We start from the raw sequence: 23,275 nt of genomic DNA, 5'->3' as shown, positions 1-23,275 counted from the left end.
ATATTATCCAATGTATGATGGAACATCACTATTTTAATATTATAGGATGCTGGGTTCCTCTATAATTTAGATGCCCCTGGCCACGGCTGTATTAGCCCTGCAGTTAATCCACCCTTGAGACTTGACTGGTAATTATCCGAGTTGGGAGATTTACACCTCTTTAAACACGCTAAAATAGCATGTGTCAAGTCACAGAATTTATTAGTCGTTTGCTAAAAACCACCTGCGTGTTAGAATCTACTGGTGCTTCCTGTGATCTATGAGTTTCTTTCTTCCTGGAAGAAAAGTCAACAATTTCATTTTATGCAGGATTATGAAGAGACTAGTCTACCTACATAAGCAAATTCCTGGTTGGGAAGGGGAACTAGCTGTTAAACCTCCCTTATTCAGAAGTGAATTCCATTGTCAGGGAAATCACTAATGCCCCCAGTGTCAAGGGATTCTGTCTCATTCCTGCTGCAGGATCTGCTGGAGTGTAACTGCTTCTTTGGTTGCTAGGTAACGACCAACTCATTATATGTCATTATCAGCACCCTTGAAAAAGGAAATTGGCATCTGCTTCCCATTTGGGGATACCAGTGATTGAAGTAATAGCACTGGAGCAACTGCCAAAAACCCCTTGGTCTCCCAGAGCTTGGTATGTGAATACAGCAGGTGCCGACTTCAAAATCCATCTTTGAAGTTTTAGGTTCTGTAGCTTTTGTGATCCTGACTAAATGTAGCATATAAAGGCAATAGGGTGGCCTATCCCAGCTACTGGCACTGATAAACCTCATTTTTAAATGCCAAGAATGAAGAAAATATCCTCCCCCTAAATTCTGGCAAACATGTGGCTTATCTGATTGGGGCAAAATTTATCACAAAGACCTACTGTAAAGCCTGTACTAGAAGCAGAGAAGAAATCAACAGTACTAGGATAGAAACAGATTGAAAAAAAAGCTTTTCCTCTTAGCCAGGGTGTGAAAGATTTGAAGAAACTTACCAAGGTCATATAGGACTCTAGCAATATCCTTCAATAAATCTCTGCAATGTTTGGTAACTGTAAGCAATTTGGTCAATATACCAAAGACTAAATATCTAACTTTAATGCATTTAAACTGTTTCTCTCATTAGCACTTCACAGTTTCTTTTGCAATAAGAGAAAATAAAAGTCTGTCAAGGAATAAAAAAACCCCACAAAACGAGAAAAAAAAAATCCGCCCAGATACCATATGTCAAACCCAGCAAATTTATTAATGTAATATCTTCACTGCACAAAGATGGTATCTACTAATTTTCATAATGTCTTCACATGTCGACAACCATCAAAGTATCCACAGCACTAGCTGAACACAAGCACATGAAGTAATTCCTCAAGACAGGCATAGGTCCTTTTATAATCAGATCTCTATACCTATTTAAGTCAAATTTGAAAACAGCAAAAATTTTAACAAAATACAAGCCATGGGGAAAAAGGGGGCAGGGAAGGGGCACTGAAGAGTGGAGATAATCACTTTAAGTTTATGCAGCCCACTAGAATGGCCATGTTTGAGGATCAAACCGTAGTACAGGGATGGCCAACCTGTAGCACAAGTACCCCAAGTGGCACAGATAACCTTTGTGTGTGACACATGGCAGACTGGGGATGGAAAGGGTAGCACAGCAGCAGACAAGAGAGGGAGCAGAAAGCAGAGCAGCAGATGGGCAAGGATCCAAGAGCAGGGAGCAGAAAGCAGAACAGCATATCTAGACAGGAGTATAAGGGCAGAAAGCAAAAAGTAGAGTAGCAGATTAGGCAGAGGAAGGGGAGTGGAGTGGCATTCTGGGTGGACCTGGAGCTTAATTTGTGGCACTCCTCCAAAAAGGCTGGCTCCTACTGCTGTAGTACAACAAGGATTACTTTCCCTCTTACCTTACCCTTAGACTCAAATCTCTTATTCTCAACAAAGTTGAAAACCAAATGTAGTTAAGTAGAAGTTAGCTGTTTTTAAGTTCTTCAGTAAATAAATACAAGGTACAGGAACAGATGTGAATGGAATACCCAGAAGGATTTTAATCACTACAAATAAAGCTTCAGCTTCTGACATCCATCTGGGGAAATTGTGAGTAGTTTCACTGACATCACTGATAGAAACTGGAACATCCTTAAGCACTATGCTCAGTTAGGACCATTAGCAACACTGTTCCTGAACCTGAACATTTGTTCACGTGTCCATTTCCATATTTGTAATACTCAATTTATGTACAACTATTAGAATTTGTGTATTTACACTTAACTGACCACTAAGGGTTAGATGTTCAAAGGGCAGGTAGGCACACGATTCTTATCATGTTTCATGTCTGGTTCTTGGAAAATTTTCCTTTTCATGACCAACCATATTAAGAAAATAACCTACTACCAGGTAAAACTCATATCTGCTTTTGCTCAGAAGCCTGAAAACACCACCATAATAACAATGCAAAAAAGTGAATAACAGAAAACATACCTAACACCTGGAAGAAACATACAACACATACTCAAAGACTGTTCTTTAAGGACATTTATTTCAATAACTGCTTAAGTGGAAACTCAAATTACAATATAAGTATTTTGATTTTTTTTTTATGTGAAGCAAACAACAATTTAAGTTCTTACCTGCCTCAACAGTTTCTCTATTGCAGACATGACCATGAGTCCCCTCCAAACAACTGGCGCAGTTTCTTCTACCAAGAAACCCATAGACATGCTGAAATGGTAAAGAAAATATTTAACTTTCAAACATGATCCTAAAGGGAATTATACTAAGTACATCTGTAAAGTAGCTTGATTTAAAATAAAACATATGCTTACCATTCAATTCCATAATTCTTAAGAGGCCTCATTAAGTTTTCTAAAATAGAAACAAAAAAGTTATTTAAAAAAAAGGCAGTTGTTCTATGAATACACTCCTATACATATCCTTTGAGATGCAGGTTTTTACACACACCAGCAATGGGTTTCCCCTTTTTTCACCCTCTCCAATACTCTTACCTTTCTATATTTTCAAAGCAACAATCTGAATGATTGTGGGTTCTCAACCGTATACTTTTTTCAAACTATAGCAGTTTACTGGCACAATTCACCATCTGTTGGTCAGACTTTGCATATATTCACATTTGATTTTGAGTGCTATTGATAAACCTCTGAATAAACATGACAGCTTTGAAGGGGGAGAGGGAGCTATTGCTCAGGAACACACATCAGATAAGTTGTTACAATGTAACCGCTACATTTGCTTGATCCAACAGCTATTCATTTAGGCTGCCTTGGCATGTTAGAGGTATTGTGCAATTAACTTGCTAATTGAGTAATTACCTTAAAACCAGCTATTTTGCACATGTAGCTATCATGCCATAAAAAGCTGCAACCAGCTATAAAAGTTAGACCTCAAAAATGTGTACTAACTTTATAGCTGGTTACTATCAAGCTTTAATCTGCATGTATAACAAGGTCTCCCCCTGCAGCTGGGGGGCCCATCAGCTGACAGGGCTCCCACCTGCAGGGGTGCAACATGCCCAGCCAGGGCTAGGAGTCCTGCATCTGGGTCAGCTGCAGCAGCTGCCAACTCTGAGTCACAGCAGCATGGTGACCCAAAGTCCTGCAGCTCTGGATACAGGTGCCTGGACCCACCTGGGTCCCAGCACCCAGGGGATATGGCTGCCCCAGGACTACATGAAGCCCTCTGGGGCCTAGTGAATGTGGCAGCCATAATCCCCCAAGACCTGGGAGTTTCACACACCCCTGGGACTAGGAGATCACAGCAGTCACAATTCCCCAGCCCCAGGGGTTTCACACACCCCCGAGCCTGAGAGATCATGGCAGCCATTGTCCCCCAGTCCCAGGGGTTTCACGTACCCCTAAGCTTGGAAGATTGTGGCTGCCACATCCCGCAGGCCCAGGGGTTTCATGCAGCCCCGAGTCTGGGAGATCACGGCTGCCACAATCTTCCAACCCCGGGAGTTTCACAGACCCCAAGCTTGGGAGATCACAGCTGCCTCAGAGGTGGGGTCCTTCCCCGGCTCAGACCCCTCAACTGAAGGAGCTCCCCTAGGATTGGACTCCCCCTACACCAGCAATAAGGCATAATGGAATCTAATGCATGATCCCACAATCACACCTACTGCCATGAACATGTAGCACAGCAACAGGTGCTGTTGTGTGAATCATACATTAGATCCTGTCATGCCTTTACCAGCACGCGTAGAGGGGGCCTGAGTTAAACCGCTGCTCTTGCAACAGCACCATGTAGAGGTAATAATTAAATTATAACAGTACACAGTAATTTATATAATTATATCTGTATTTTCTGATATTAAAGCAATCATTATATGACCCATCCATATTCTTAAATCCCCTCCCAAAGGAATATAAGCCCTTGATTTGCCCTCCTCCACTAACAAAAAATTGTCTGTGTTGCTGCTGAGCTGCCTGTAACAGAACAAAGAGTTCTCCAGCAACAATCTCACAATAACACCATACCCAAAGGTGACAGTGACTTGAAGTCCACCCTCTCTAAAAACCTCTGTCTTGGGAATGATTCATTCCCTCTTAGCCAAAGCTGTGTAGCCACATGTGCCTGCTCACACAGAAATCTACTGCTAAAACTCCAGCTAAACTTTGCTGCTTCTAGGATCTCCTTCAGATGTGGGGGAAAAGAAGCAGCGTAGAACTCCCAAAGGAACAGAGATATTTACTTGGACTTTGCAGAGGAGATGCAAAAATTCAAGTCGGACAGGAATGCTGTTCACTGCAATGCCAAGGGAAAGAAAACTGCAATAATTCTACCAAAAGAAAAAAGAGGGGGCTGAAAATTAGGGGCTACAGCTACTGTACAAAAACCAATGCCAATCTGAGCTCAGACACAACCAACAGCCCACAGAGTGATGGTGAGCACACAATGAAGTCCAAAGGAAGGCAAGTCAGAACTGGAAAAAATGACAAAGAGATCACTGAGCAAAGGGACAGGGAAGATGCAGAGCCTCCATCTAGGAATGGCCTTTTTGAGACATAACCAAAAATCTAGAGAAAGAACCCCTCAAAGAGCAGGAAGGAGGCTCAGCTAGATATAATTTAATGCATACTGCACATCCCCTCAACCATTCCCTCCCTCTCTAAAAATAGTGGTCAACATATCCAAGTGGGGAACAAAGGAATTCTGTCTTAAAAGTAGCTGCTTTATTTTAAAAGCGTGCACTGGCAATAATTGACAACAAATGAAAGAAAAACTATTTTAAGTGACCATAAAGCATTCCCAAATATGAATTTTAGCAAAAGCTTTGATACATTCAAACTAAAACCTTTTGCAGGAAGATAAAATACTTTAAAAACACAATGCAAATAAATTTAATACATTCAAAACTAAAAACTAAACACAAATTACCAGTCAATCATTCAAATTCAATATTTTGAAAATACGAAAGAGTGCTTGAAAGAAATCGCTAACTAGGCATTCAAATTACATGATTTTGCAGAAATACTATCATATGCTTGTCAGATGCAAGTTTTCTAGTCAAAATATTTTGGTTTTCAATTCAAAAGCACAAGTACAAATCAAATTACTTGCATGTTGTGCTTGGATACAGAAAAGAGGTAGAAATAGTTGCTGGCACATGAAGATTGATTTGGGCTGACTCTCAGAACTAGCTGGAGATAACCACTCTTTTCCAATAACTGATCTTCTGTTTTAGTTTGACCTGGATATCATTAGCGTCCTCTGGCACTGATTTCACTGAAATTTTCAAGCAAGTGGTTTTTGATTGTTGCCAGCACATTTCTAGGAAGTGCCGCTGTAATGAGACATGCTGCTCTGCAATGAGCATCTCTATGAAGAGCGCAGCAACATCTGAGTCTGGGCAAACTCAAGCTATTCAACTTACTTTCATGGGCCTTTTTCACTCTCAGAAGCAAAATATCCATAGTAGCCATATACCAGTGTTTGTAATACATTTAGTAGTCTTTACTAAAGTACCTCCACAGCCGAGGGTTTCAAGTGTAACCCCATGTATTGACCACGATACATACCAATGTATGCAGAGGGCTACTCCCTCCATCCTGCTGAAAACCTAACCATGATAAAGAAGGAGACAAGCGAGGACATGAACTCAAACTATTTAAGGGTTCTGAGTCCAGAGATGATGGAGGGGGGAACACAGTCTGGAAGAAAGACAGAAGGCTGACAGTGACAGATGCACTGAAAAGTGCACAATCATGCAGCCTCCCAGGCACCACATTTATGCTTGCAAGGTTTATGGAGCAAAATATCCAGTTTACATCCCTACCAGCCACTAACTGTGGACAACTCTTTTTCTGAAGCCTAGAGGCATACATCACCCCTTCCCTCTTCAGATACCAGCTTGCCTATAACATATCGTTTCCACCGTCCCTCAGTGGACAAGATAATAGCTGAGTACAAATACACACAAATATATGCAACCTGCAATGCAGCTTAAAGCAGCCAACACCTTGAGTACTTTCTTCAGAAACATGATTATTTATTGCTGAAATGTTCTATTTTGTGAAAACTAGGATTTACTTCTCTTGTTTTAGCTACTGTTAAAGTATATTCCTAAGGCTTCACCACAGCCATAAAGTGTCTCAACGTGCTCTAGTAATTAATTTCCCTTGTGTCAAACTGCTCAAAAGCAACAGTCATTTTGCTTCTTCCTTCATACTGCCATCAGCCTCACAAAGAGTATGTAAAACACAACAAGCAACAGCAATAAGAATATTTGACATACTGAGATCCAGGCTAGCCATAAACTCCTCTACTTTCCCTTTAGTAGGGAATGCACACAGCTTTCTCATGCTGCACCTGCTCTGTTGTTGCTCAGGTACCCAATGTTATGCATGGCTTAGAATCATGAACTGGGAAAACAAAAGATAAGCTGGGTTTCTGGGAATCACATTTGGCACTGCAAACCCAGCCCAACATGCAAATTTCTGGTTCACAAAAAATTTCTGGTGCTACTTTTCAAAAAATCCAGTATCCCTACAGTTGAAAACACTGGGGCATCTTCCCTGAGCACACATGGATAATGTCAATGAAATGTCCTTGGTGAACAACCAGCACTTTCATATTTACAGAAAAGTACTGTGATTCTACTAATGCACTCAGAAGCAGAGGGGATAGCACTGGTAGGAATGTGCTATGTATCATCTCGCCGCATTTACAGAAGCCCAGTGCATTGAGTTCCTCCAATTTTTCACCCAGAAGACCAATCCTGTATAGTAGGACATGTTCAACAGACTTGCACCCCAAGATGATGACTACCCACTGACTGATGATAAACAGTTTGCAAGTTTACAGAGTATGAGTGCCACCAGTTTCTCTATTATCAAAGCATCTCTCCTCTCTGAACTAGAGGGCTAGGCCAAGTTCACCCTATATCTTGTGGAAGAAATCAAACTTCGCGTTGTGGTTGAATCAGAACTGACAGAGCCAGATTTTCTTTATTTAGAGCTATACCGTGATCACAGGGAGAATTCCATACAGCAAGGGGAATCACCCACTTGTCTGTTTCAAAGGATTTCTCAGACTCTCTAAGTTTACAAGCATATTTATACTAAAGACAGAGAAAGAGATAAAAAAATTCACCTTGGAGAAACAAAACAATAGTAAATTACACAGAAACTTAGAACGTTTACTTAAACAATTACCTATGCATAGGGCTATCTCAAGGAATGCAGGAATGCAGATTCCTTATCTCAGAACTTTTGAATTAAGTAGTATCAGCACTTTTGGTCTTTGTCTGTTTTTTTCTAGTCAAGTAAGCCAATTACTTCTACAATCTGCATGTGAAAAAGTACAGCTGCTAAGAACCTAGATTTGTTTTCTGATCCAAGCAGAGAGCAGTAGGATTATTTCATAGGTAAACACTGCTATTCCACGATAAGCAGTGAATGCTGGCAACATCTGGCATCCTTCATTCACCAATTATATCATTCATTATGCCTCAGTTGGCTTATTGCAAACTGTTTCTACTGTTGCACATCAGACTGCAGTGGTAGTTGTAGCTCCAAAAATGCCGTAGTCGTACAATCATAGGGTAGGATGGGACCTGAAGGGTCATCTAATCTAACTCTCTACCAAATGCTGAATGTTGTATTTGTATACCATCCAAAACAAGTGCTTACCAAGTCTCTCAAAACTGACAAAGAAGGCAGTTGCTATTTTAGTAACATGGTGAGGGCCCCGGAAAGTTAAGACAGCCCTGTTATCTCAGCTGGCGGGTGCAGGGAGCCCTCCAACACACTCCCCAGCAAGTGATCAAATGATTCTGATCCACTTCTAGGTCTACTGCCAAGTGTGCTGGGGAGCACTCCTGTGGGACGCTCCATCTGTCCCACCATCACAGCATTCACAAGCTAACTGGTACCTTGAGGTACATAGAAAAAACGTTTAAAGCTGTGTCTATGTCCAAATCGCCAAATCTTTCCGAATCTCTCCAAATAAATTTGGAGGGTTCTGATTTGATTCGAAGAGATTAAAGGGTCTCCCAATTCAATTTGAATTTGGAGATTCGGCCACCCAATTGGGCCAAATCTCCCTGCATTGACCATGCAGGGACCGAAGCTTCACACAGCCCTAATGCGTAGGAGTCTTCCTTCAATAGTAAGTCCTACAGTAGTCGGTGACAAGGGCAAGTGACAGACCTACATGAGGCAATAATTGTATGCTGGTCATTTTGCACTTGGAACTGAGACAGATGTGCAACTGAAGCGAAGGACAGCACTTACGGCCACAGAACTTGACCAATTTGATATCTACTCTGCTACATTTAATGAAACCAGACATGCAGGAGGGGGGCAGAATACAGGGCACAGTGGAAACTACTCCTTTTGGGGGTTTTTTTGGAAAGGAAAAGCCAAACAAGACATAGCACTAGTTTTGTTATCAAGCCCAAGGTTGTTACTCAGATGCCGGAACGTCTAGATGTCATCAACAAGTGTTTCATGACCCTTAATCTTCAAACAACCAAGAGACAACATGAAGCAGTCATCAGTGAAAGGCATCCATGAGGCATGCAAAGAATCTGTAGACTTCTCCACAAAGAAATATCAGGACTGGTTCAATAAGCATGACAGGGCTCTGGAACAGTAATGTCTATGGAAAATTTGCCATATCAATTAGAAGTATAGAAAAATAAATTCCAACTCAAGCAATCATCACCAGTTTTGAAGTCATGTCTATACAGCATCAGCTCCATTGGACAAGACATAAGGATGGCTGACAACTAGGTCCCAAAACAGGTCCTATACTCCCAACTCACTAATGGTCACCACTCTAGAAGTGGGCAAAACGAGAGATTCGAGAACACCTTGAAGGTCAAGCTGAAGAAGTGCAATATTAATATCAATACCTGGGAGATTCAAGCACTGAATCATCACCAATGGTGTTGTGATAAACAACAAGCCACTGACTATTTCCAGCAAACTTGCCTCACACTACTGAGGCAAATAGATAAGACAGATGCAAAGGAAAAGAACTGTGACCTGATGTGACCAGGGATCTACTCCTTCTCCTTGGAACTATTTGCCATGTCTGGAGTTGAACATCCAGATCTTGGATGGGTCTCCTCAGTTATCTAGGGGCACCCTGATAACTTCTCTATTTACTAGAAGACTATCATCTTCCTTGCAGGGGACTGCCATCATCATTACCACCACCAGCAATGTCTCTGCTGACTGTGTTCACATTGTTGTTGTGATGTTATGCGATTCAGTTTACCTCCTTGGTCTGTACATGGAAAAGAATGGGTTAAGTGCCAGGGTTCGCTATCTGGAAGAGAAGAGATCAGATGGGTGTTTAGCATCAGCACAGCCTTGAATGGCTTTGTTGACAATGTTATCTCACCAACAAAGGTGAGATAACAGGAGAAAGGCATGACAAAGGGAGAGCTGGCTGGAAGCAAGCTGGCTGCTCCAGGCTACAGGAGTCAGGTGACTGAAACAGGATGAGCATCTCTGGGGTGCTCAGGGCTGTATGGGACAGACTGGGGGCAGAGGGACTGATTAACCTCTTTGGAGGAGAGATAGAACCTCTTACCAGTTGGCCTTTGCTCCAGTAAATGCCTTTATTGAAGACTGCTATGCCGCTTTGAACTGTGGGTTGCGCTGCGTCATCTCAAGAGAAGGTGAAGTCCCTCTCTCAGCAGACATGGATACTCACTTCTGGAGTCAGGGAAGGTGAGAAACGAAAAGGGCAAGGGTCTTAGAGTGGAAAGCATCTTGGGCTCAAGCTCCTTGCTCAAGAGGTGAAGCCTGGACTGACTTCAAAGGGTATTCTCAGAGAAGAGACAAGGCTGCAGCAGTCCTGAGCAAATACCCCATGGCCTGGAGGACACTCCATGACAATTTGTTAAAAATGTGTTTTTGCCTCAAGGCCTAGAGACTTCATCTTTACTAATTCAGGGGAAAAAAAAGGTCTTGAGCTCTAAACACCAGATATCCATCATGTGTATACAGACCACACATTACATTACATGAATTACACAGAAACATACATACCCAATATAACCATCATAGATCATATAGTATACATAAGACTCATAGAATCATAGAAAATCAGGGTTGGAAGTGACCTCAGGAGGTCATCTAGTCCAATCCCCTGCTCAAGGCAGGACCATCCACCTCTAGATCTCCCCAGCCAAGGTTTTGTTTAGCTGAATCTTAACACCTCCAGGAATGGAGATTCCACAACTCTCAGGGTAGCCTGTTCCATTGCTTTACTACCCTCCTTGTGAGAAAATTTTCCTAATACCTAACCTAAACTTCTGTTGCTGCAGACCACTGCTCCTTGTTCTGTCATCTGTCACCACTGAGAAGAGTTTAGCTCCAGCTTCTTTGGAACCCTCCTTCAGATAATTTAAGCCTGCAATTAAATCCCATCTTATCCTTCTCTTCTCCAAACTAAATAAGCCTAATTCCCTTAGCCTCTCCTCAGAAGTCATAAGCCTCAGCCCCCTAACCATCTTCATGGCCCTCCACTAGACTCTCTCCAATCTGTCCACAGCCTTTCTGTAGTGGGGGACCCAAAACTGAACATGGTACTCCAGATGTAGCCTCACCAGTGCCGAATAGAGGGGAAGAATCATTTTCCTTGATCTGCTGGCAACGGTCCTACCAATGCAGCCCAGTATGCCACTGGCCTTCTTCACAACAAGGGCACACTATTCACCCATATTCAGCTTATTGTCCACTGTAACCCCCAAGTCCTTTTCTGAAGAGCTGCTGCTAAGCCATTTGGTACCCAAGCTGTAGTGGTGCATTCAACTGTTCCATCCTAAGTGCAGAACTTTGCACTTGTCCTTATTAAACCTTATGAGATTCTTTTGGTCCAATCTGTCGAGGTCACTCTGAATCTTAGCCCTACCCTCCAGTGTATCTACTACTTCCCCCAGCTTAGTGTCATCTGCATACATGCTGGGGGTACACTATATCCCAAAGTCCAGGTCACTGATGAAGATCTTGAAAAAAAAACTTTTCCCAAAACCAATCCCTGCAGCACTCCACTTGATACTGACTGCTAACCAGACATTGAGCCATTGATTAATACCCTTTGAGCCCAATGCTCCAGCCAGTTTTCTATCTACTTTACAGTCTATTCATCCAACCCATACTTCCTTAGCTTGCTTGCAAGAATGCTGTGGGAGACCATATGAAAAGCCCTACTGAAGTCAAGGTATATCACAGGGATCAGCAACCCCCAGCACACATGCCAATTAGTAGCACATGGAGACATTTTCCCCGACATGCCAGGTGGTGCGTGTGGAAATTGTTTAAAAAATATATATTTTTCAGGTGCTGCTCTACGCGCCTCAAGCAGGCACCACGGGCAGAGTCAGGAGGACATAGGCAAGGATGCCATCTGCATTCTGCTCACCCTACCCCTATTCCCAGGCTGCACCCTCCAGCCCAGCCTGGGCCCCAGTGGGTGGGCAAGCCCTTGGCCCAGGCAGGCAGATGCCCTGCCCCACCCGGGCACAGGCGGCATCAGAGTGCTGATCCCTGGGGCCAGGTGGTCAGGGCAGAGGCCAGGTGACACAGGGGGAAGCATCGTGGGCAGGTCAGCCCTGCTAGTCCCTTAGGAAGGCAGGGGCTGAGTGGGAAGCATCTAGACAGACTCTTGGGGTGAGGAAGCGGGGTGGGGCAGGTTTGCTGACTGCTTATGGTGGGCAAGTGATTGTACCTGTAACAGCAGACCCCTGTCAATTGCTGGGTGGTGATGGGGAAATAGAGCCATTGCACAATGGGCACTTAACAGAACAGAATGACTGTTAATTCCATGCTCAGTAAATTAGCCCATTAACTGTTAATTGTGTGTTCCCCACCTCCACCTCCCCACCCACTGCATACCCTACCCTGCAGGTTGCCACCTGCATGCACATTTCTATATAATTTCTGACAATACAAGGTATTTGAGTGATTGGGAAAGGCAGAGAGTTCTTTGGTTGAGGGAGAGTTCTTGCATGGGGGAAAATATGGGGGGTCAGAGCACCCAGCCCCCTAGGAACCACAAGTCCCCCAGTCCAGACAGCCCCTCAGCACATGGCAACCCCTCCACCCAAACTCAATCCAGATCTTTCTGCCCCTCTACAGCATTCTGGGGAACCTCTGGGCACTGACCCCTGGCAAGTTGTATGGTCTAGGCTCTCTACCACCACCTGGTGGCATTTTGGCAGCAATGCAATTCCTAGAAGGTGAGGGTTTTACTTAGAACCCTTAGCAGTGTGTGTGGACACTTTTTTCTAGGAACCGGTTCCCAATCAGTGACATTCTTGCAAAGGTTCAAGTGTTATGCCTGTCTGCATCCTGAGGGGAGCTAAGCTCTGGAACAGATTATCCAAAAAGAGGTTGTGGAATCTCTGGATATGGACAGACCTAACACTTGAACCAACCCCAAAATGTCACTGATTGGGAACCAGTTCATACTTATCCTAGTTTAGAGGTGTCTACACAGGCACTGCCAAAGGCTCTTTTAGGCATTACTACTATTAAACTACCACCAGGGGGAGGCAATAAATACACCAGCCCAGCAAGTGTGTCCAGGATTCCCTGAACAAGGGAGAAAGACCCTGATTGATTGAACACCAAGGAAGAGAAAGAAGATGTTAATTACTTACAACTGCCACTTGTTGATATCCCTTCTCACTAACACTGAGTCTAGTAAAGACCATTCGTGCACTTCACCAAAATCTGCATGGTTATACCCTGACTGAGAGTGCCCAGGTGCTAGGTGGCAGGCGAAGAGGGGGTAAGGTACTGCCTAGACCCTCTGCTTCTGGTTACAAGGGTGCTGGACGCTCTTGGGGATTGCTTAAGGTCTCTACCTCAACTGCCAGGAGTGGAATAAAATTGACAAATGGGTTGGAGAAAAGTGTTGTTTAAATGCTTCAGAGACTCTGGGCAGCCCCGAGAGATGCAGAAGCAGGGGTACCCCTCTACCTACTTATCTCCTAACCCAAATCAGACTGGGATTCCCTGAAGCCTAGTCATATGCCACCGATGGAATGAAACTAACAAACAGGTATCGCAGGAGAGGTGGGGGGGAAATGTTGTTTAAAAACTGCAGACGACAGTCCCACAGAGCACCCATTACACTAGGAGCCCAGAAGCATGCCTGGCCTGACCACCCTCCCCCAACCCAAACCAGCCTGGGACAACACAGACTGAGTTAAGTGCAAGCAATATAGGTTAGGGCAGTAGAGTTCTGGCTGCATATCAAAATAGCTAGTTGCTGTGCTGGAATTAGGGAGTTAGTGGAGAGCAGTACAATGTGGGATGCCTAGAGCAGCGTTTCTCAACCTGTGGGTCACGATACAAGAGTGGGTCACAAGAATATACGAAAGGGTTGTGAACAAACTTTAAAAAAAAAAATCAAACTGTAAAAATGTATTATCCTTTGAAAGAGAGAAGTTTGGGAAATTGTGACTTTTCCCTTGCAGGCGATCAGAGTTCCAGTTTGTAAGGGGTTGCTTGGGGCCCCTATACCCCCCACAAACCTCCCCCATACCACACACCCATCCCGTGCCCCACACACTGGTGAGATGGGGGCCAGCGGGTTGGGAATGAGGGGCACTGGGTCAGGACTGGCCTTTGATGTTTACAAATGATACAAAAAAGATTGAGAACCACTGGCATGAAGGACTGACCACACAGTAGTCAGAAAAAAAACCCTCAGTGTCCGCACACAACACTGAACCAGTTCAAGGAGGACAGTTTCAAAATAATACCCAATTATCAAGGTATGTTTTTAAATGTTGCAGGAGGTTTAAACCATTCTAAATTGGCTTGTACATGTGGACACATTGGCGACATGTAGGGGACGCATACAGGTGCACATGCACCCCCTGGCGGTGAACCTCCTGCAACACTGCCAGCGGTGTTGGCAGCATCTGCAGGTGGTAGCCGATTGCCAGTTGGCACTCACCACCACCACAGCCACCTGCAGGAGCTCCCCACTTGGAGCCACCACGTCCCTGCTGCCGACACCACTGCCGACACCTGCGGGCAGTTGCCTTGCCCCCCCAGCCTCCAGGGGCACATGTCATTCATGTGTGAACACATGGTTTAAACATCATTTAAAACGAAGTGTTCTGTCTGTCCCTACTCTCTGTCAATGGAAATTTTTAAGTACAATTAGACAAACGTTTGTCTGGTTTAGATAGGGATTAACCTGTCCTGAACATGGGGTTGGATTAAACAACCTCCCACATAACCTCTACAATTACATGATTTTTTTATTCTATTCATAACTGAAAGCACTCCTAATAGATTGACTATAGATATTTGAACCATTTTGTTGCTTTCCTAAACCTGACTGGAAAGCTAAATAGCATTTTTTCCAAACTCCTTAGTATATTTATTAGGGGAAAAACTCAACATGACTCAAAAAAGCAGTGAAAATTGTTACATCACTGCCATCACCACCCACATCTCTGAACAATATTTTAACAACTTAAAAGTTACACAAAATTATTATAAACTACATATACTAATTACTCTATCACAGCATTTTAAAAAATAAAAATCTAGCAGTAACTCCCGTATATACATTTAAGACAAATATAGTAGGCTACTGTTTATCCAAAGTTTATGCAGACACTTATGAATCCACTGCACTGTGAACAAGAGCCTTCTGGCACAGCTCATCATTAGCTGTGGTTATCACAACATAGACCATTATTTTCCACCTCCTCACATCTCAGTAGTGTCATCATCTGAAACAGAAAAGATCTGCTACAAGACAAAGTACATTGCCACCATGGATGGCATTCCACGAAAGAAAGAATGACACATGGCACCCTGCATAACAGAACCCAGATCTTTTGTATCAGGATGGTTTACCTCCCACTTAACTCACAGTGGGTTGCCTTAAGAACAGGATGCTCAGATGATTGCTGCAGCTTTCACTTCAAAGGCACTCCTTCTCCACTCCACTGGAGCTCATCAGTGGTCCCAGGCAGACAAGTGACAAGCTTTGAAATACAAGTTTCAGCAACCAAGTTGGAGCACTTCAGCAGTCCTGTGCAGATATCTGCTGGGGCTACATGCATCTCAGCTTAATTCACAAACCGTTATGCTCACAGGGATGTAAGGAACCGAACCTTATGAGGAATTTGTGTTCTACTCTACTATATATTCTATTACATTCATGCAAACCGAGCATATGAGAGATGAACTGAGCTAATATACTTCATAAATATGACAATTTGGAACAGATTAGAAGCCCTGTCATTTGTAAAATCTTCAATAAATCACCATCATGACCTTTTGCATTTCTTTTTGTCTCAGACCAACACAGCTACCAAATACATTCCTGAAACATAAAAGATGTCAAATTTTAGCCAATTTTGGATTTAAAACGTAATTGCTGAACAACAAGAAAGATTTCTACACCTCCCTGCTAGTCTGCCATCTGACACCACCAGGGAAGGAATCCTGCCTTATCTGCACATCAAAGAGCAACTCACACTCTCACAGACCCAGAGGAACAGACTTCCACTTTCAGCTTCCTCGTGCAAAAATGAAGTTTATTTTCTACCTATGGGGACTTTTTACCATCTTTAATTTTCCCTGAGCCTGAGGAAGGGCATGAGTGCAGACCAAGACAGGCTAGCAAGTTGGGCAGCTCAGAATCTGATGAAGTTCAACATCAAGAAATATAAAGTCCTCCGCCTTGGGAAGGGTAACCCCCTACACACCTACAGGCTTGGTGGCACCAAACTGACTAACACAATGAATGAAAAGAACCTGGGCGAAATAACAGACCACAGTATGAATATGAGCCGACAGTGCGAACCTATAGCCAGTAGGGCAAACGGTGCATCTCCAGCAAGCCCAAGGTGATTCTTCCGCTCTACTCAGCACTGGTGAGACCACAGCTGGAGTACTGTGTCCAGCTCTGGGCACTTTAACAAGGACATGGACAAGCTTGAGAGAGAGAGAGCTACCTGTATGATCACTCTTACACATATGAGGAAATGCTGAGGGATCTGGGACTCTCAGCCTGAAGAAAACAAGGCTGAGAAATAGCAGCTTACCACTACACTAGGGGCGTACATCAAGAGCTCGGTGAGCAACTGTTCACCAGGGCAGCCGAGGGGAAAACTAGGAGTAATGGCCACAAACTCCTAGAAGACCGATTCAGGCTCAACATTAGGAAAAACTGCTTCATAGTCAGGGTGTCCACACTGTGGAATAAGCTCCCTCCAGAGGTGGTGCAATGACCTACCCTGGAAATCTTCAACAGGAGACTACACATTCACCTTGCTGGGGTCACCTGATCTTCAGTTATCTTTCCTGCTTGGTGCAGGGGGCTGAGCCCAATGATCTTCCAAGGTGTCTTCTGGGCTTACAATCTATGAATCTATGAAAATTTGCAGAAAAAGATAATTTTTTTTGAGATTTCTTAGTTGGTCTAATAAAAAAAAATCATCTCTGAACCAAAGAGCTTTGCATTTCATCATGACCTCTAGCATACATGAGTTTGTACTGTAGTGACCCTATTGTCTGTCCCAACAATCTTATTTTAAAATTCTAGTTTGTACAACACTGAACTTTAACTATAATGAACAGTAATTCTCATGCGGCTGTTGCTATGAAGGACTGTGAAGAACACGCTTGCTGCTTGCCTAGCCCATAAAAGATTTTCCAGTTATTTTTCTGAGACTGCCATTCTGTCATGGTCCATCACTGAGTTTTGGGGGCCAAGTCAAAGATCCGAAAGCTTCAAACTATATGAGCTGGAACAGAAAGAGTTCAAAGAACTGAAGATAACAGATGGGTGGCTGTGACAGATAACAGGAGATTAAATATCTTGAGACAGAAATATAGGACAAAAAAGAAAAGGAAGAACACAACTAAGAGAACAGAAGAAAGAGTGGGGAAGAAACAGAAAAAAGGGGGGGGGGCAAGAGAAAGAAAATCAAAAACAAAATGAAAATCACCATATAAATGATAAAGACAATGAGGGAAAACTGCACAGTGAACTGCAACTAATGCTCCAAGGCATAACACAGGAAGAGACATGTGTCAATCTATGGGAGAGATCAGGAATGCGGCATTCAAAAGAAGTTAATTAACCTGTCACAAATTTTAAAAATACAATATTCATTTTTGTTGCTTATACCAGAAGGCCAGAATACTCTATGGGAAGTCATTTTGACTTCAAATCTGATTTTGCCCTGTGTTATAAATGTATATAGTAGGCTTGCCTCAAAAGATACTAAAATACGTATTTTAAACTCAAACAGTTCTGGTCAGGAAGGCTGAAAGGTCCTACATTAAAAAGCTATTTAGCTACCAGACAGCACGTATATATACTCTGTAGCCCAGAAAAGGGGACGATTGACTGCTGTAAGGAGGGATGCAGCCAGCAAGAAGGGGGCAGAGAAGACTCCAGCTGTCAAGGCAGGGCCCAGCTGGACAAGGGGGGGGGGGCGGGTCGAGCAGCTGGCAGTAGAGAAGGGGGAGCAGGGACCCAAAGAAAGGATGAGGTGAGGACCTGGGCCAGAGCCTCACACAGCTCAGCCTGCAGCAAGAGGTTGAGCATACCTGCACCCAGGAAGCAGGAAGTACAGTCAGTCAGAGGGAGGGGGCGGGGGCTGAGCAAAATATAAACTCTACCCAGGCCAGAGGAGGGAGCTGACCGTGGTGGCACGGGAAGACAGCTCTGTAGGGAGACAAGGGAGGAAACCCCTCTGGCCAGGAGACCTGACACCTCAAAGGAGTGACTTCCCAGAACATAGAAGCAAGTGCCTGGGAAATACTGAGAACCTCCATTTATCTTCTTTTTATTTTTTTATCTTTTGTTGCACCTTGAAAGGCCTAAGGAAGGGGATACAAAAACTCAAAGGCAGTTTTATGTTCACCCAAGAACAGTGTTTCTTAACCCATGGGTTGCAACCCAAATGTGGGTTCCAAAAATATATGAAAAGGTTGTGAACAAACTTTAAAAATGGATCACCAAACTTTAAAAATGGATTCTTCTTTAAAGGAGAAAAATGTAGGAAACTGTGGCTTTTTCCTTGAAGGCTGGCAGAGTTCCAGCATGCGAGGGGCTGCTTGGGGCCCCCCCGCCACACACACTGGGGGTCTGGGGCCGGGGCAGTGGGTCAGGAGTAAGGGGCACTGGATCGGAACTGGCCATTGATGTTTACAAATGGGTCCTGGTACAGAAAAGTTTGAGAACCACTGCCCTAGAGGACCCCTGCGGGGTGATGGCTGGGTGTGCCAGAACAGACCAAGAACTGGTTGTGATGACACCAGAGGGGCCTGGGGAAGCAGGATACCTAAGGACCACACACTGTCCTGAGCATAGGCACCGACTTATTCTTGCTCTGGGGGGGCCTAAGATGATGGACATGTAGAAAGTTTATGCATTTCAAGTGACAGCCTTTTCCCCGAGGGAGGCCTTGGGCCCCCGTGTACTCAGTGCCTCTAGTCCTGAGAACACCAGTGTGAGCATGCTTGCTGGGGAGGTTTTTTCCTTTGTTCTTCTGCTCTTGACAACAGTAACAGCTGGTGGACCAAGGCAGCTGTGAGGGTAGGCAAAGAGGCTGCAGAACAGAGGGCCCACCACACACAGATTTTTCTTCAGTGTTCTTTTTTCGGGCTTACCTTGATGGTTTGGGGGGCGGGTAAGAGACCAGGGAGGGAGGCCAGAACTTAGACTGGACAAAAAGGAGAAAGACTAAGACAGACTGAAGCCCAGCAGGACTGGTCATCCAGCTACTAGCAAAAAAGGGGAACAGGAGAAAGAGGAGGGCAAAGCCCCACACAGTCCCATCTAATTCAGGGTTGGAGAAATGATAAGGAGACAAAGTGCTTACAGCTTAGGCTTACGTTCTTTAAAGACTACCTCTAGAAAAATATACAAATTAACACCAAGACATGGCAAGAGACAGAGACTAGGGGACCAGAAGGCGAGAGAGAGACTAGGGCACCTGGTCATCTCTGGAGGAGAACCCTATTATGCTAATCATAAACTTAGCAACTAGAGCAAGCTTTTACTGTTTGTTCCTGTTAACTATGAAGAGCCAAAGCAGCTGCGGCAAGAATGGAGAAACAGAATTCTTTTCCCAAGTAAAAGGGTCAGTATTCTTAGTGAAGGCAATAGTCTCTAACTCTTTGAGCAAAACCATGTGTGTAGATTTGATCAGCAGCATGAACACAAACTTTTCATCTTCTTAGGCCATGGACAGTGCTAAAACAGCTGGGAGCTGGAGTGTACATGCATTCAAGCTCTCCAGCAAGGGGGAACTAAAGGGCTTCTCCTTGGATCACCCCTGCTCTGAGGGGAGCCCACTGGTTGATATCCTCCCTGCCTTCTATTAGAGCAGGCTGTCAATAGGCAGTTGGCAGCTGCTAAAAAGCAGCAGCTTCCGTAGACTGCCCCAAGATGATTCCCCTGTCACTCCATTGCACCTCCCCAGTAATTCTCCTGCCACAGGAATCATCCTGGTTCAATACATGCCTCTGGGAAGGCTGCAGCCAAGAGAGAATCCTTCCCCTACAACACCCTGCTGATCAGCATTCCTGCATATTACTGAAATCTGACTGGGAGTGCCTAGGCAGACAGCTGCCCTCTGAGCCCCCAGTCCCTAGGCACACAGAAGTAGAGGTCCAGACAGGACCTCTCTCCCATCTGGCAACCTCCCACCCCAAATAAGCCTGGGAAATGCAGAAACCTGGTCAGTTGCCACCAATGGAAAGGAAATTGAGCAGCTCTTTAAAAGCAGCGGAGACCTGCCACCACAGCCACAGCCAAGGACACTGAAGCCAAGTACATGCCAAAGAGGTTGGGGCAGCAGAGTTCTGCCTGGGCACCATAACAGCCAGATACCAGGTTGAAGTAGGAGTAGAGGGAGTGAAGAGCAAGGCAGTGTGGGCTGCCTGAAGGATGAACCAGGGGTATAGGTTGTAGCCATGTTGGTCTAAAGATGTAAGCAGGCAAGGTTCTTTGGGTAAATCCGATATTTTTTATTAGACCAACTCAAACAGTTGGAAAAAATCTTGTTTGCAAGCTTTTGGGTATAAATGCACTTCATCAGGCAGACACTAGTCATAGAAAAGTTAGTGTTCACACATAACACTAAACCAGTTCACGGAGCACTAGTTTAAAAGAATACTTGATTATCCAGTATACTTTTGAAGCCAATTAGGAGGTTTAAAGCATTCTAAGCTGGCTTGTACATCTGGATGCTTGCTGAATAATTATACTGCATTTAAACTGGTCTATGTGGTATGTCTATCAACACCCTAGGAACCATCAGCGTAAAAAAAAATTACAAAACACCTAAAAGATTAAAAGTAAACATCTTCGACATTCCTTTTTTCTTCATCAACTTCTCTTACATTCACTTTCTAAGTTTATAGAGCAATTACAATTCAAAATCCAGCAATTCAGTTTTAAACAGAGTTAAAAATAAAGTACCAGAAATAGTTGCTTGCTGTTAGATTATGATTCAAGGTAGTTCTGATGCAAGTAAGCACTTCAGTGAGAGCTGAACACATTTATGACTATTCTGATTTGGACCTATATTATTTAAGTGAATTTTAAAGTACTGTGGACCTACTTTTGGACTAAAAGCAGAAGACTGGATTCAAAGAACTTATCACTCTTCATCCAGGGTGTCTTCTCTTCAGTCATTAAAATGATTAATCAAATAGCCTGGGGGTCTTTGTAGATCCATTATTTTCTTTCCTCTAGCTGGTCAATTCTTAGTCTTTTAGATTGGTTACAATAACCATATATTACTGAAATTTAGGATGGGATATTTTAATTCATTGGGATTAAGCTAACTTTAAAAGAGGTCCAAATGCCTTAGGGTGTGCAGCCTATGGCACAGCTCTGCTCTGCATTAGTTCTGTCTGGGATAAAGAATCAAACATGAGGGTTTTGTCTGAATATTCAAAACTCTCCCAGAAGATTAGCTCTTGCTACCTGAAGAACTGATTACCTCTCTATATACAAATAGGATAGTCCAAATCAACTAAATTACACTAAGGTGGTCAGCTACAATACAGAGAACTGTGAGTCTAGTTTATTTATAAGTTAAATGCAATTTTGGAACCCACTTCTAAAACACACCTAAATGACACAGTTCTTACCACCTCCAGAACAAACTGACTTATTTAATGTAGCTTTCCCAGACTAAATAAATTAATTAAACAAAGATAAAATGTAAGGGAAAAAGACAAAGCTCCTCTTCAGGTTCAACAATTTGAAGCCCCTAAGCCACATGATGAGAAGGACAGTACAAACACTAATGTAGGTCTACTGGTTTTTATTTCCAAATTTACCAAAACTTTTTGTTTTATGAAATTGTGCTCTTTTGCATTTCTCAGGCCCTCCTGTATACCCTGAACAAGTCACCTAACCATTTTGTCCCAGTTTGGGATGTACAAATATTACATACTTCGCACCACTATTGCAGAACAGGGAAACACTAGGAAGTTTAAAAAAAAAAGTTCAGACTGGTGCAATATTTTTCCCTTTCCTTGTTACTTTTAACATCTCCGATTACCACAGATGAAAGATTAAGGAACACACCTATTTTCTCTATTTTCTAGTATGTTTGCTTTATGCATTTAAGTGTACTTTGTAGTTAATCAGTTCATTGTTTCTCCTTGATAGTAAGTTAGTTTTATAGTGTGCCTGGAGTGTTATTAAGAGGAAGAGGATAAGAAAAATCATAATACCAACACTGAAGTATCACAATAATATAACAAAAAAGGCAGCAGGATTCAGGAGCACATCTAGTACTCATATATTATTTTCATAGTTTCATAGTATCTAGGGTCAGGAGGGACCTGAACAGATCATCTAGTCTAACCCTCTGCCACAGGCAGGAATAAATGCTGGGTTCACAAAACCCCAGACAGGTGATCATCCAACCTCCTCTTCAATTTGCCCAAGGTAGGGGTGAGAACCACTTTCCTGGGAAGTTGGTTCCAAATTTTGGCCACCCTACCTGTAAAAAATTGCCTTCTGATCTCTAACCTAAACCTATTCTCCATCAGCTTATTACCATGGTTCCTCATCACCCCAGGTGGCACTGGGGAGAAAAGGGCTCTACCTATTTGCTGTTGATCTCCCCTGATGAGTTTGTAGGCAGCCACCAGGTCCCCCCTCAGCCTCCTCTTGCTGAGGCTGAACAGGTTCAGGTCCCTCAGTCTCTCCTCGTACGGCCTGCCCTGCTGCCCTCTCACCAAGCAGGTGGCCCTCCTCTGAACCCTCTCCAGGCTGGCCACATCCCTCTTGAAGTGTGGCGCCCAGTACTGGATACAGTACTCCAACTGCGGCCTGACCAAAGTTGCATAGAGGGGGAGCATCAACTCTCTGGACCAGCTTGAGATGCACCTTTGGATGCATGACAAGGTATGGCTGGCTGCAGTCTGACATTGGCAGCTCTTGTTCATCTTGGAATCAATAATGACTCTGAGATCCCATACCACCTCCGTGCTTTCAAGAGGGGAACTCCCCAGCCTGTATGTATGCTGTGGATTCCTTCTCCCAAAAGTGCAGCACCCTGCATTTATCTACGTTGAACCCTATCCTATTCTCATCTGCCCACTTTTGTAGTCTAAATCTATTTGCAGCCTCTCTCTCCCTTCAAGTGTGTCCACCTTGCCCCACATCTTAGTGTCATCAGCAAACTTGGACAGCATGCTTTCCACCCCTCGTCCAAGTCGCTGATGAAGTTATTAAACAGTGAGGGCCCAAGGACCTAGCCCTGGGGTACCTCATTGCTCACATCTCGCCAGGTTGAATAC

At 43.7% G+C, this 23,275-nt stretch overlaps 1 protein-coding gene across 1 annotated transcript in view; it reads right to left on the bottom strand.

The window, feature by feature from the left end:
• Window positions 1-23,275, bottom strand: part of NUBPL (NUBP iron-sulfur cluster assembly factor, mitochondrial) — a 225,428-nt gene that overhangs the window by 142,967 nt on the left and 59,186 nt on the right. Inside the window, exons 5-6 of the mRNA XM_090033568.1 lie at window positions 2,810-2,849; window positions 2,615-2,705 (exon numbers count right to left, since the gene is read on the bottom strand). Of these exons, the coding sequence (XP_089889694.1) occupies window positions 2,615-2,705; window positions 2,810-2,849 (131 nt within the window). The remainder of the gene's footprint in view (window positions 1-2,614; window positions 2,706-2,809; window positions 2,850-23,275) is intronic.

Source organism: Crocodylus siamensis, chromosome 2, assembly GCF_052110815.1.
Source record: "Crocodylus siamensis isolate JL-2025a chromosome 2, ASM5211081v1, whole genome shotgun sequence".
NCBI lineage: Eukaryota > Metazoa > Chordata > Crocodylia > Crocodylidae > Crocodylus > Crocodylus siamensis.
The sequence above is the reverse complement of the archived record's forward strand: the minus strand, read 5'-3'. Positions and strand labels throughout refer to the sequence as shown.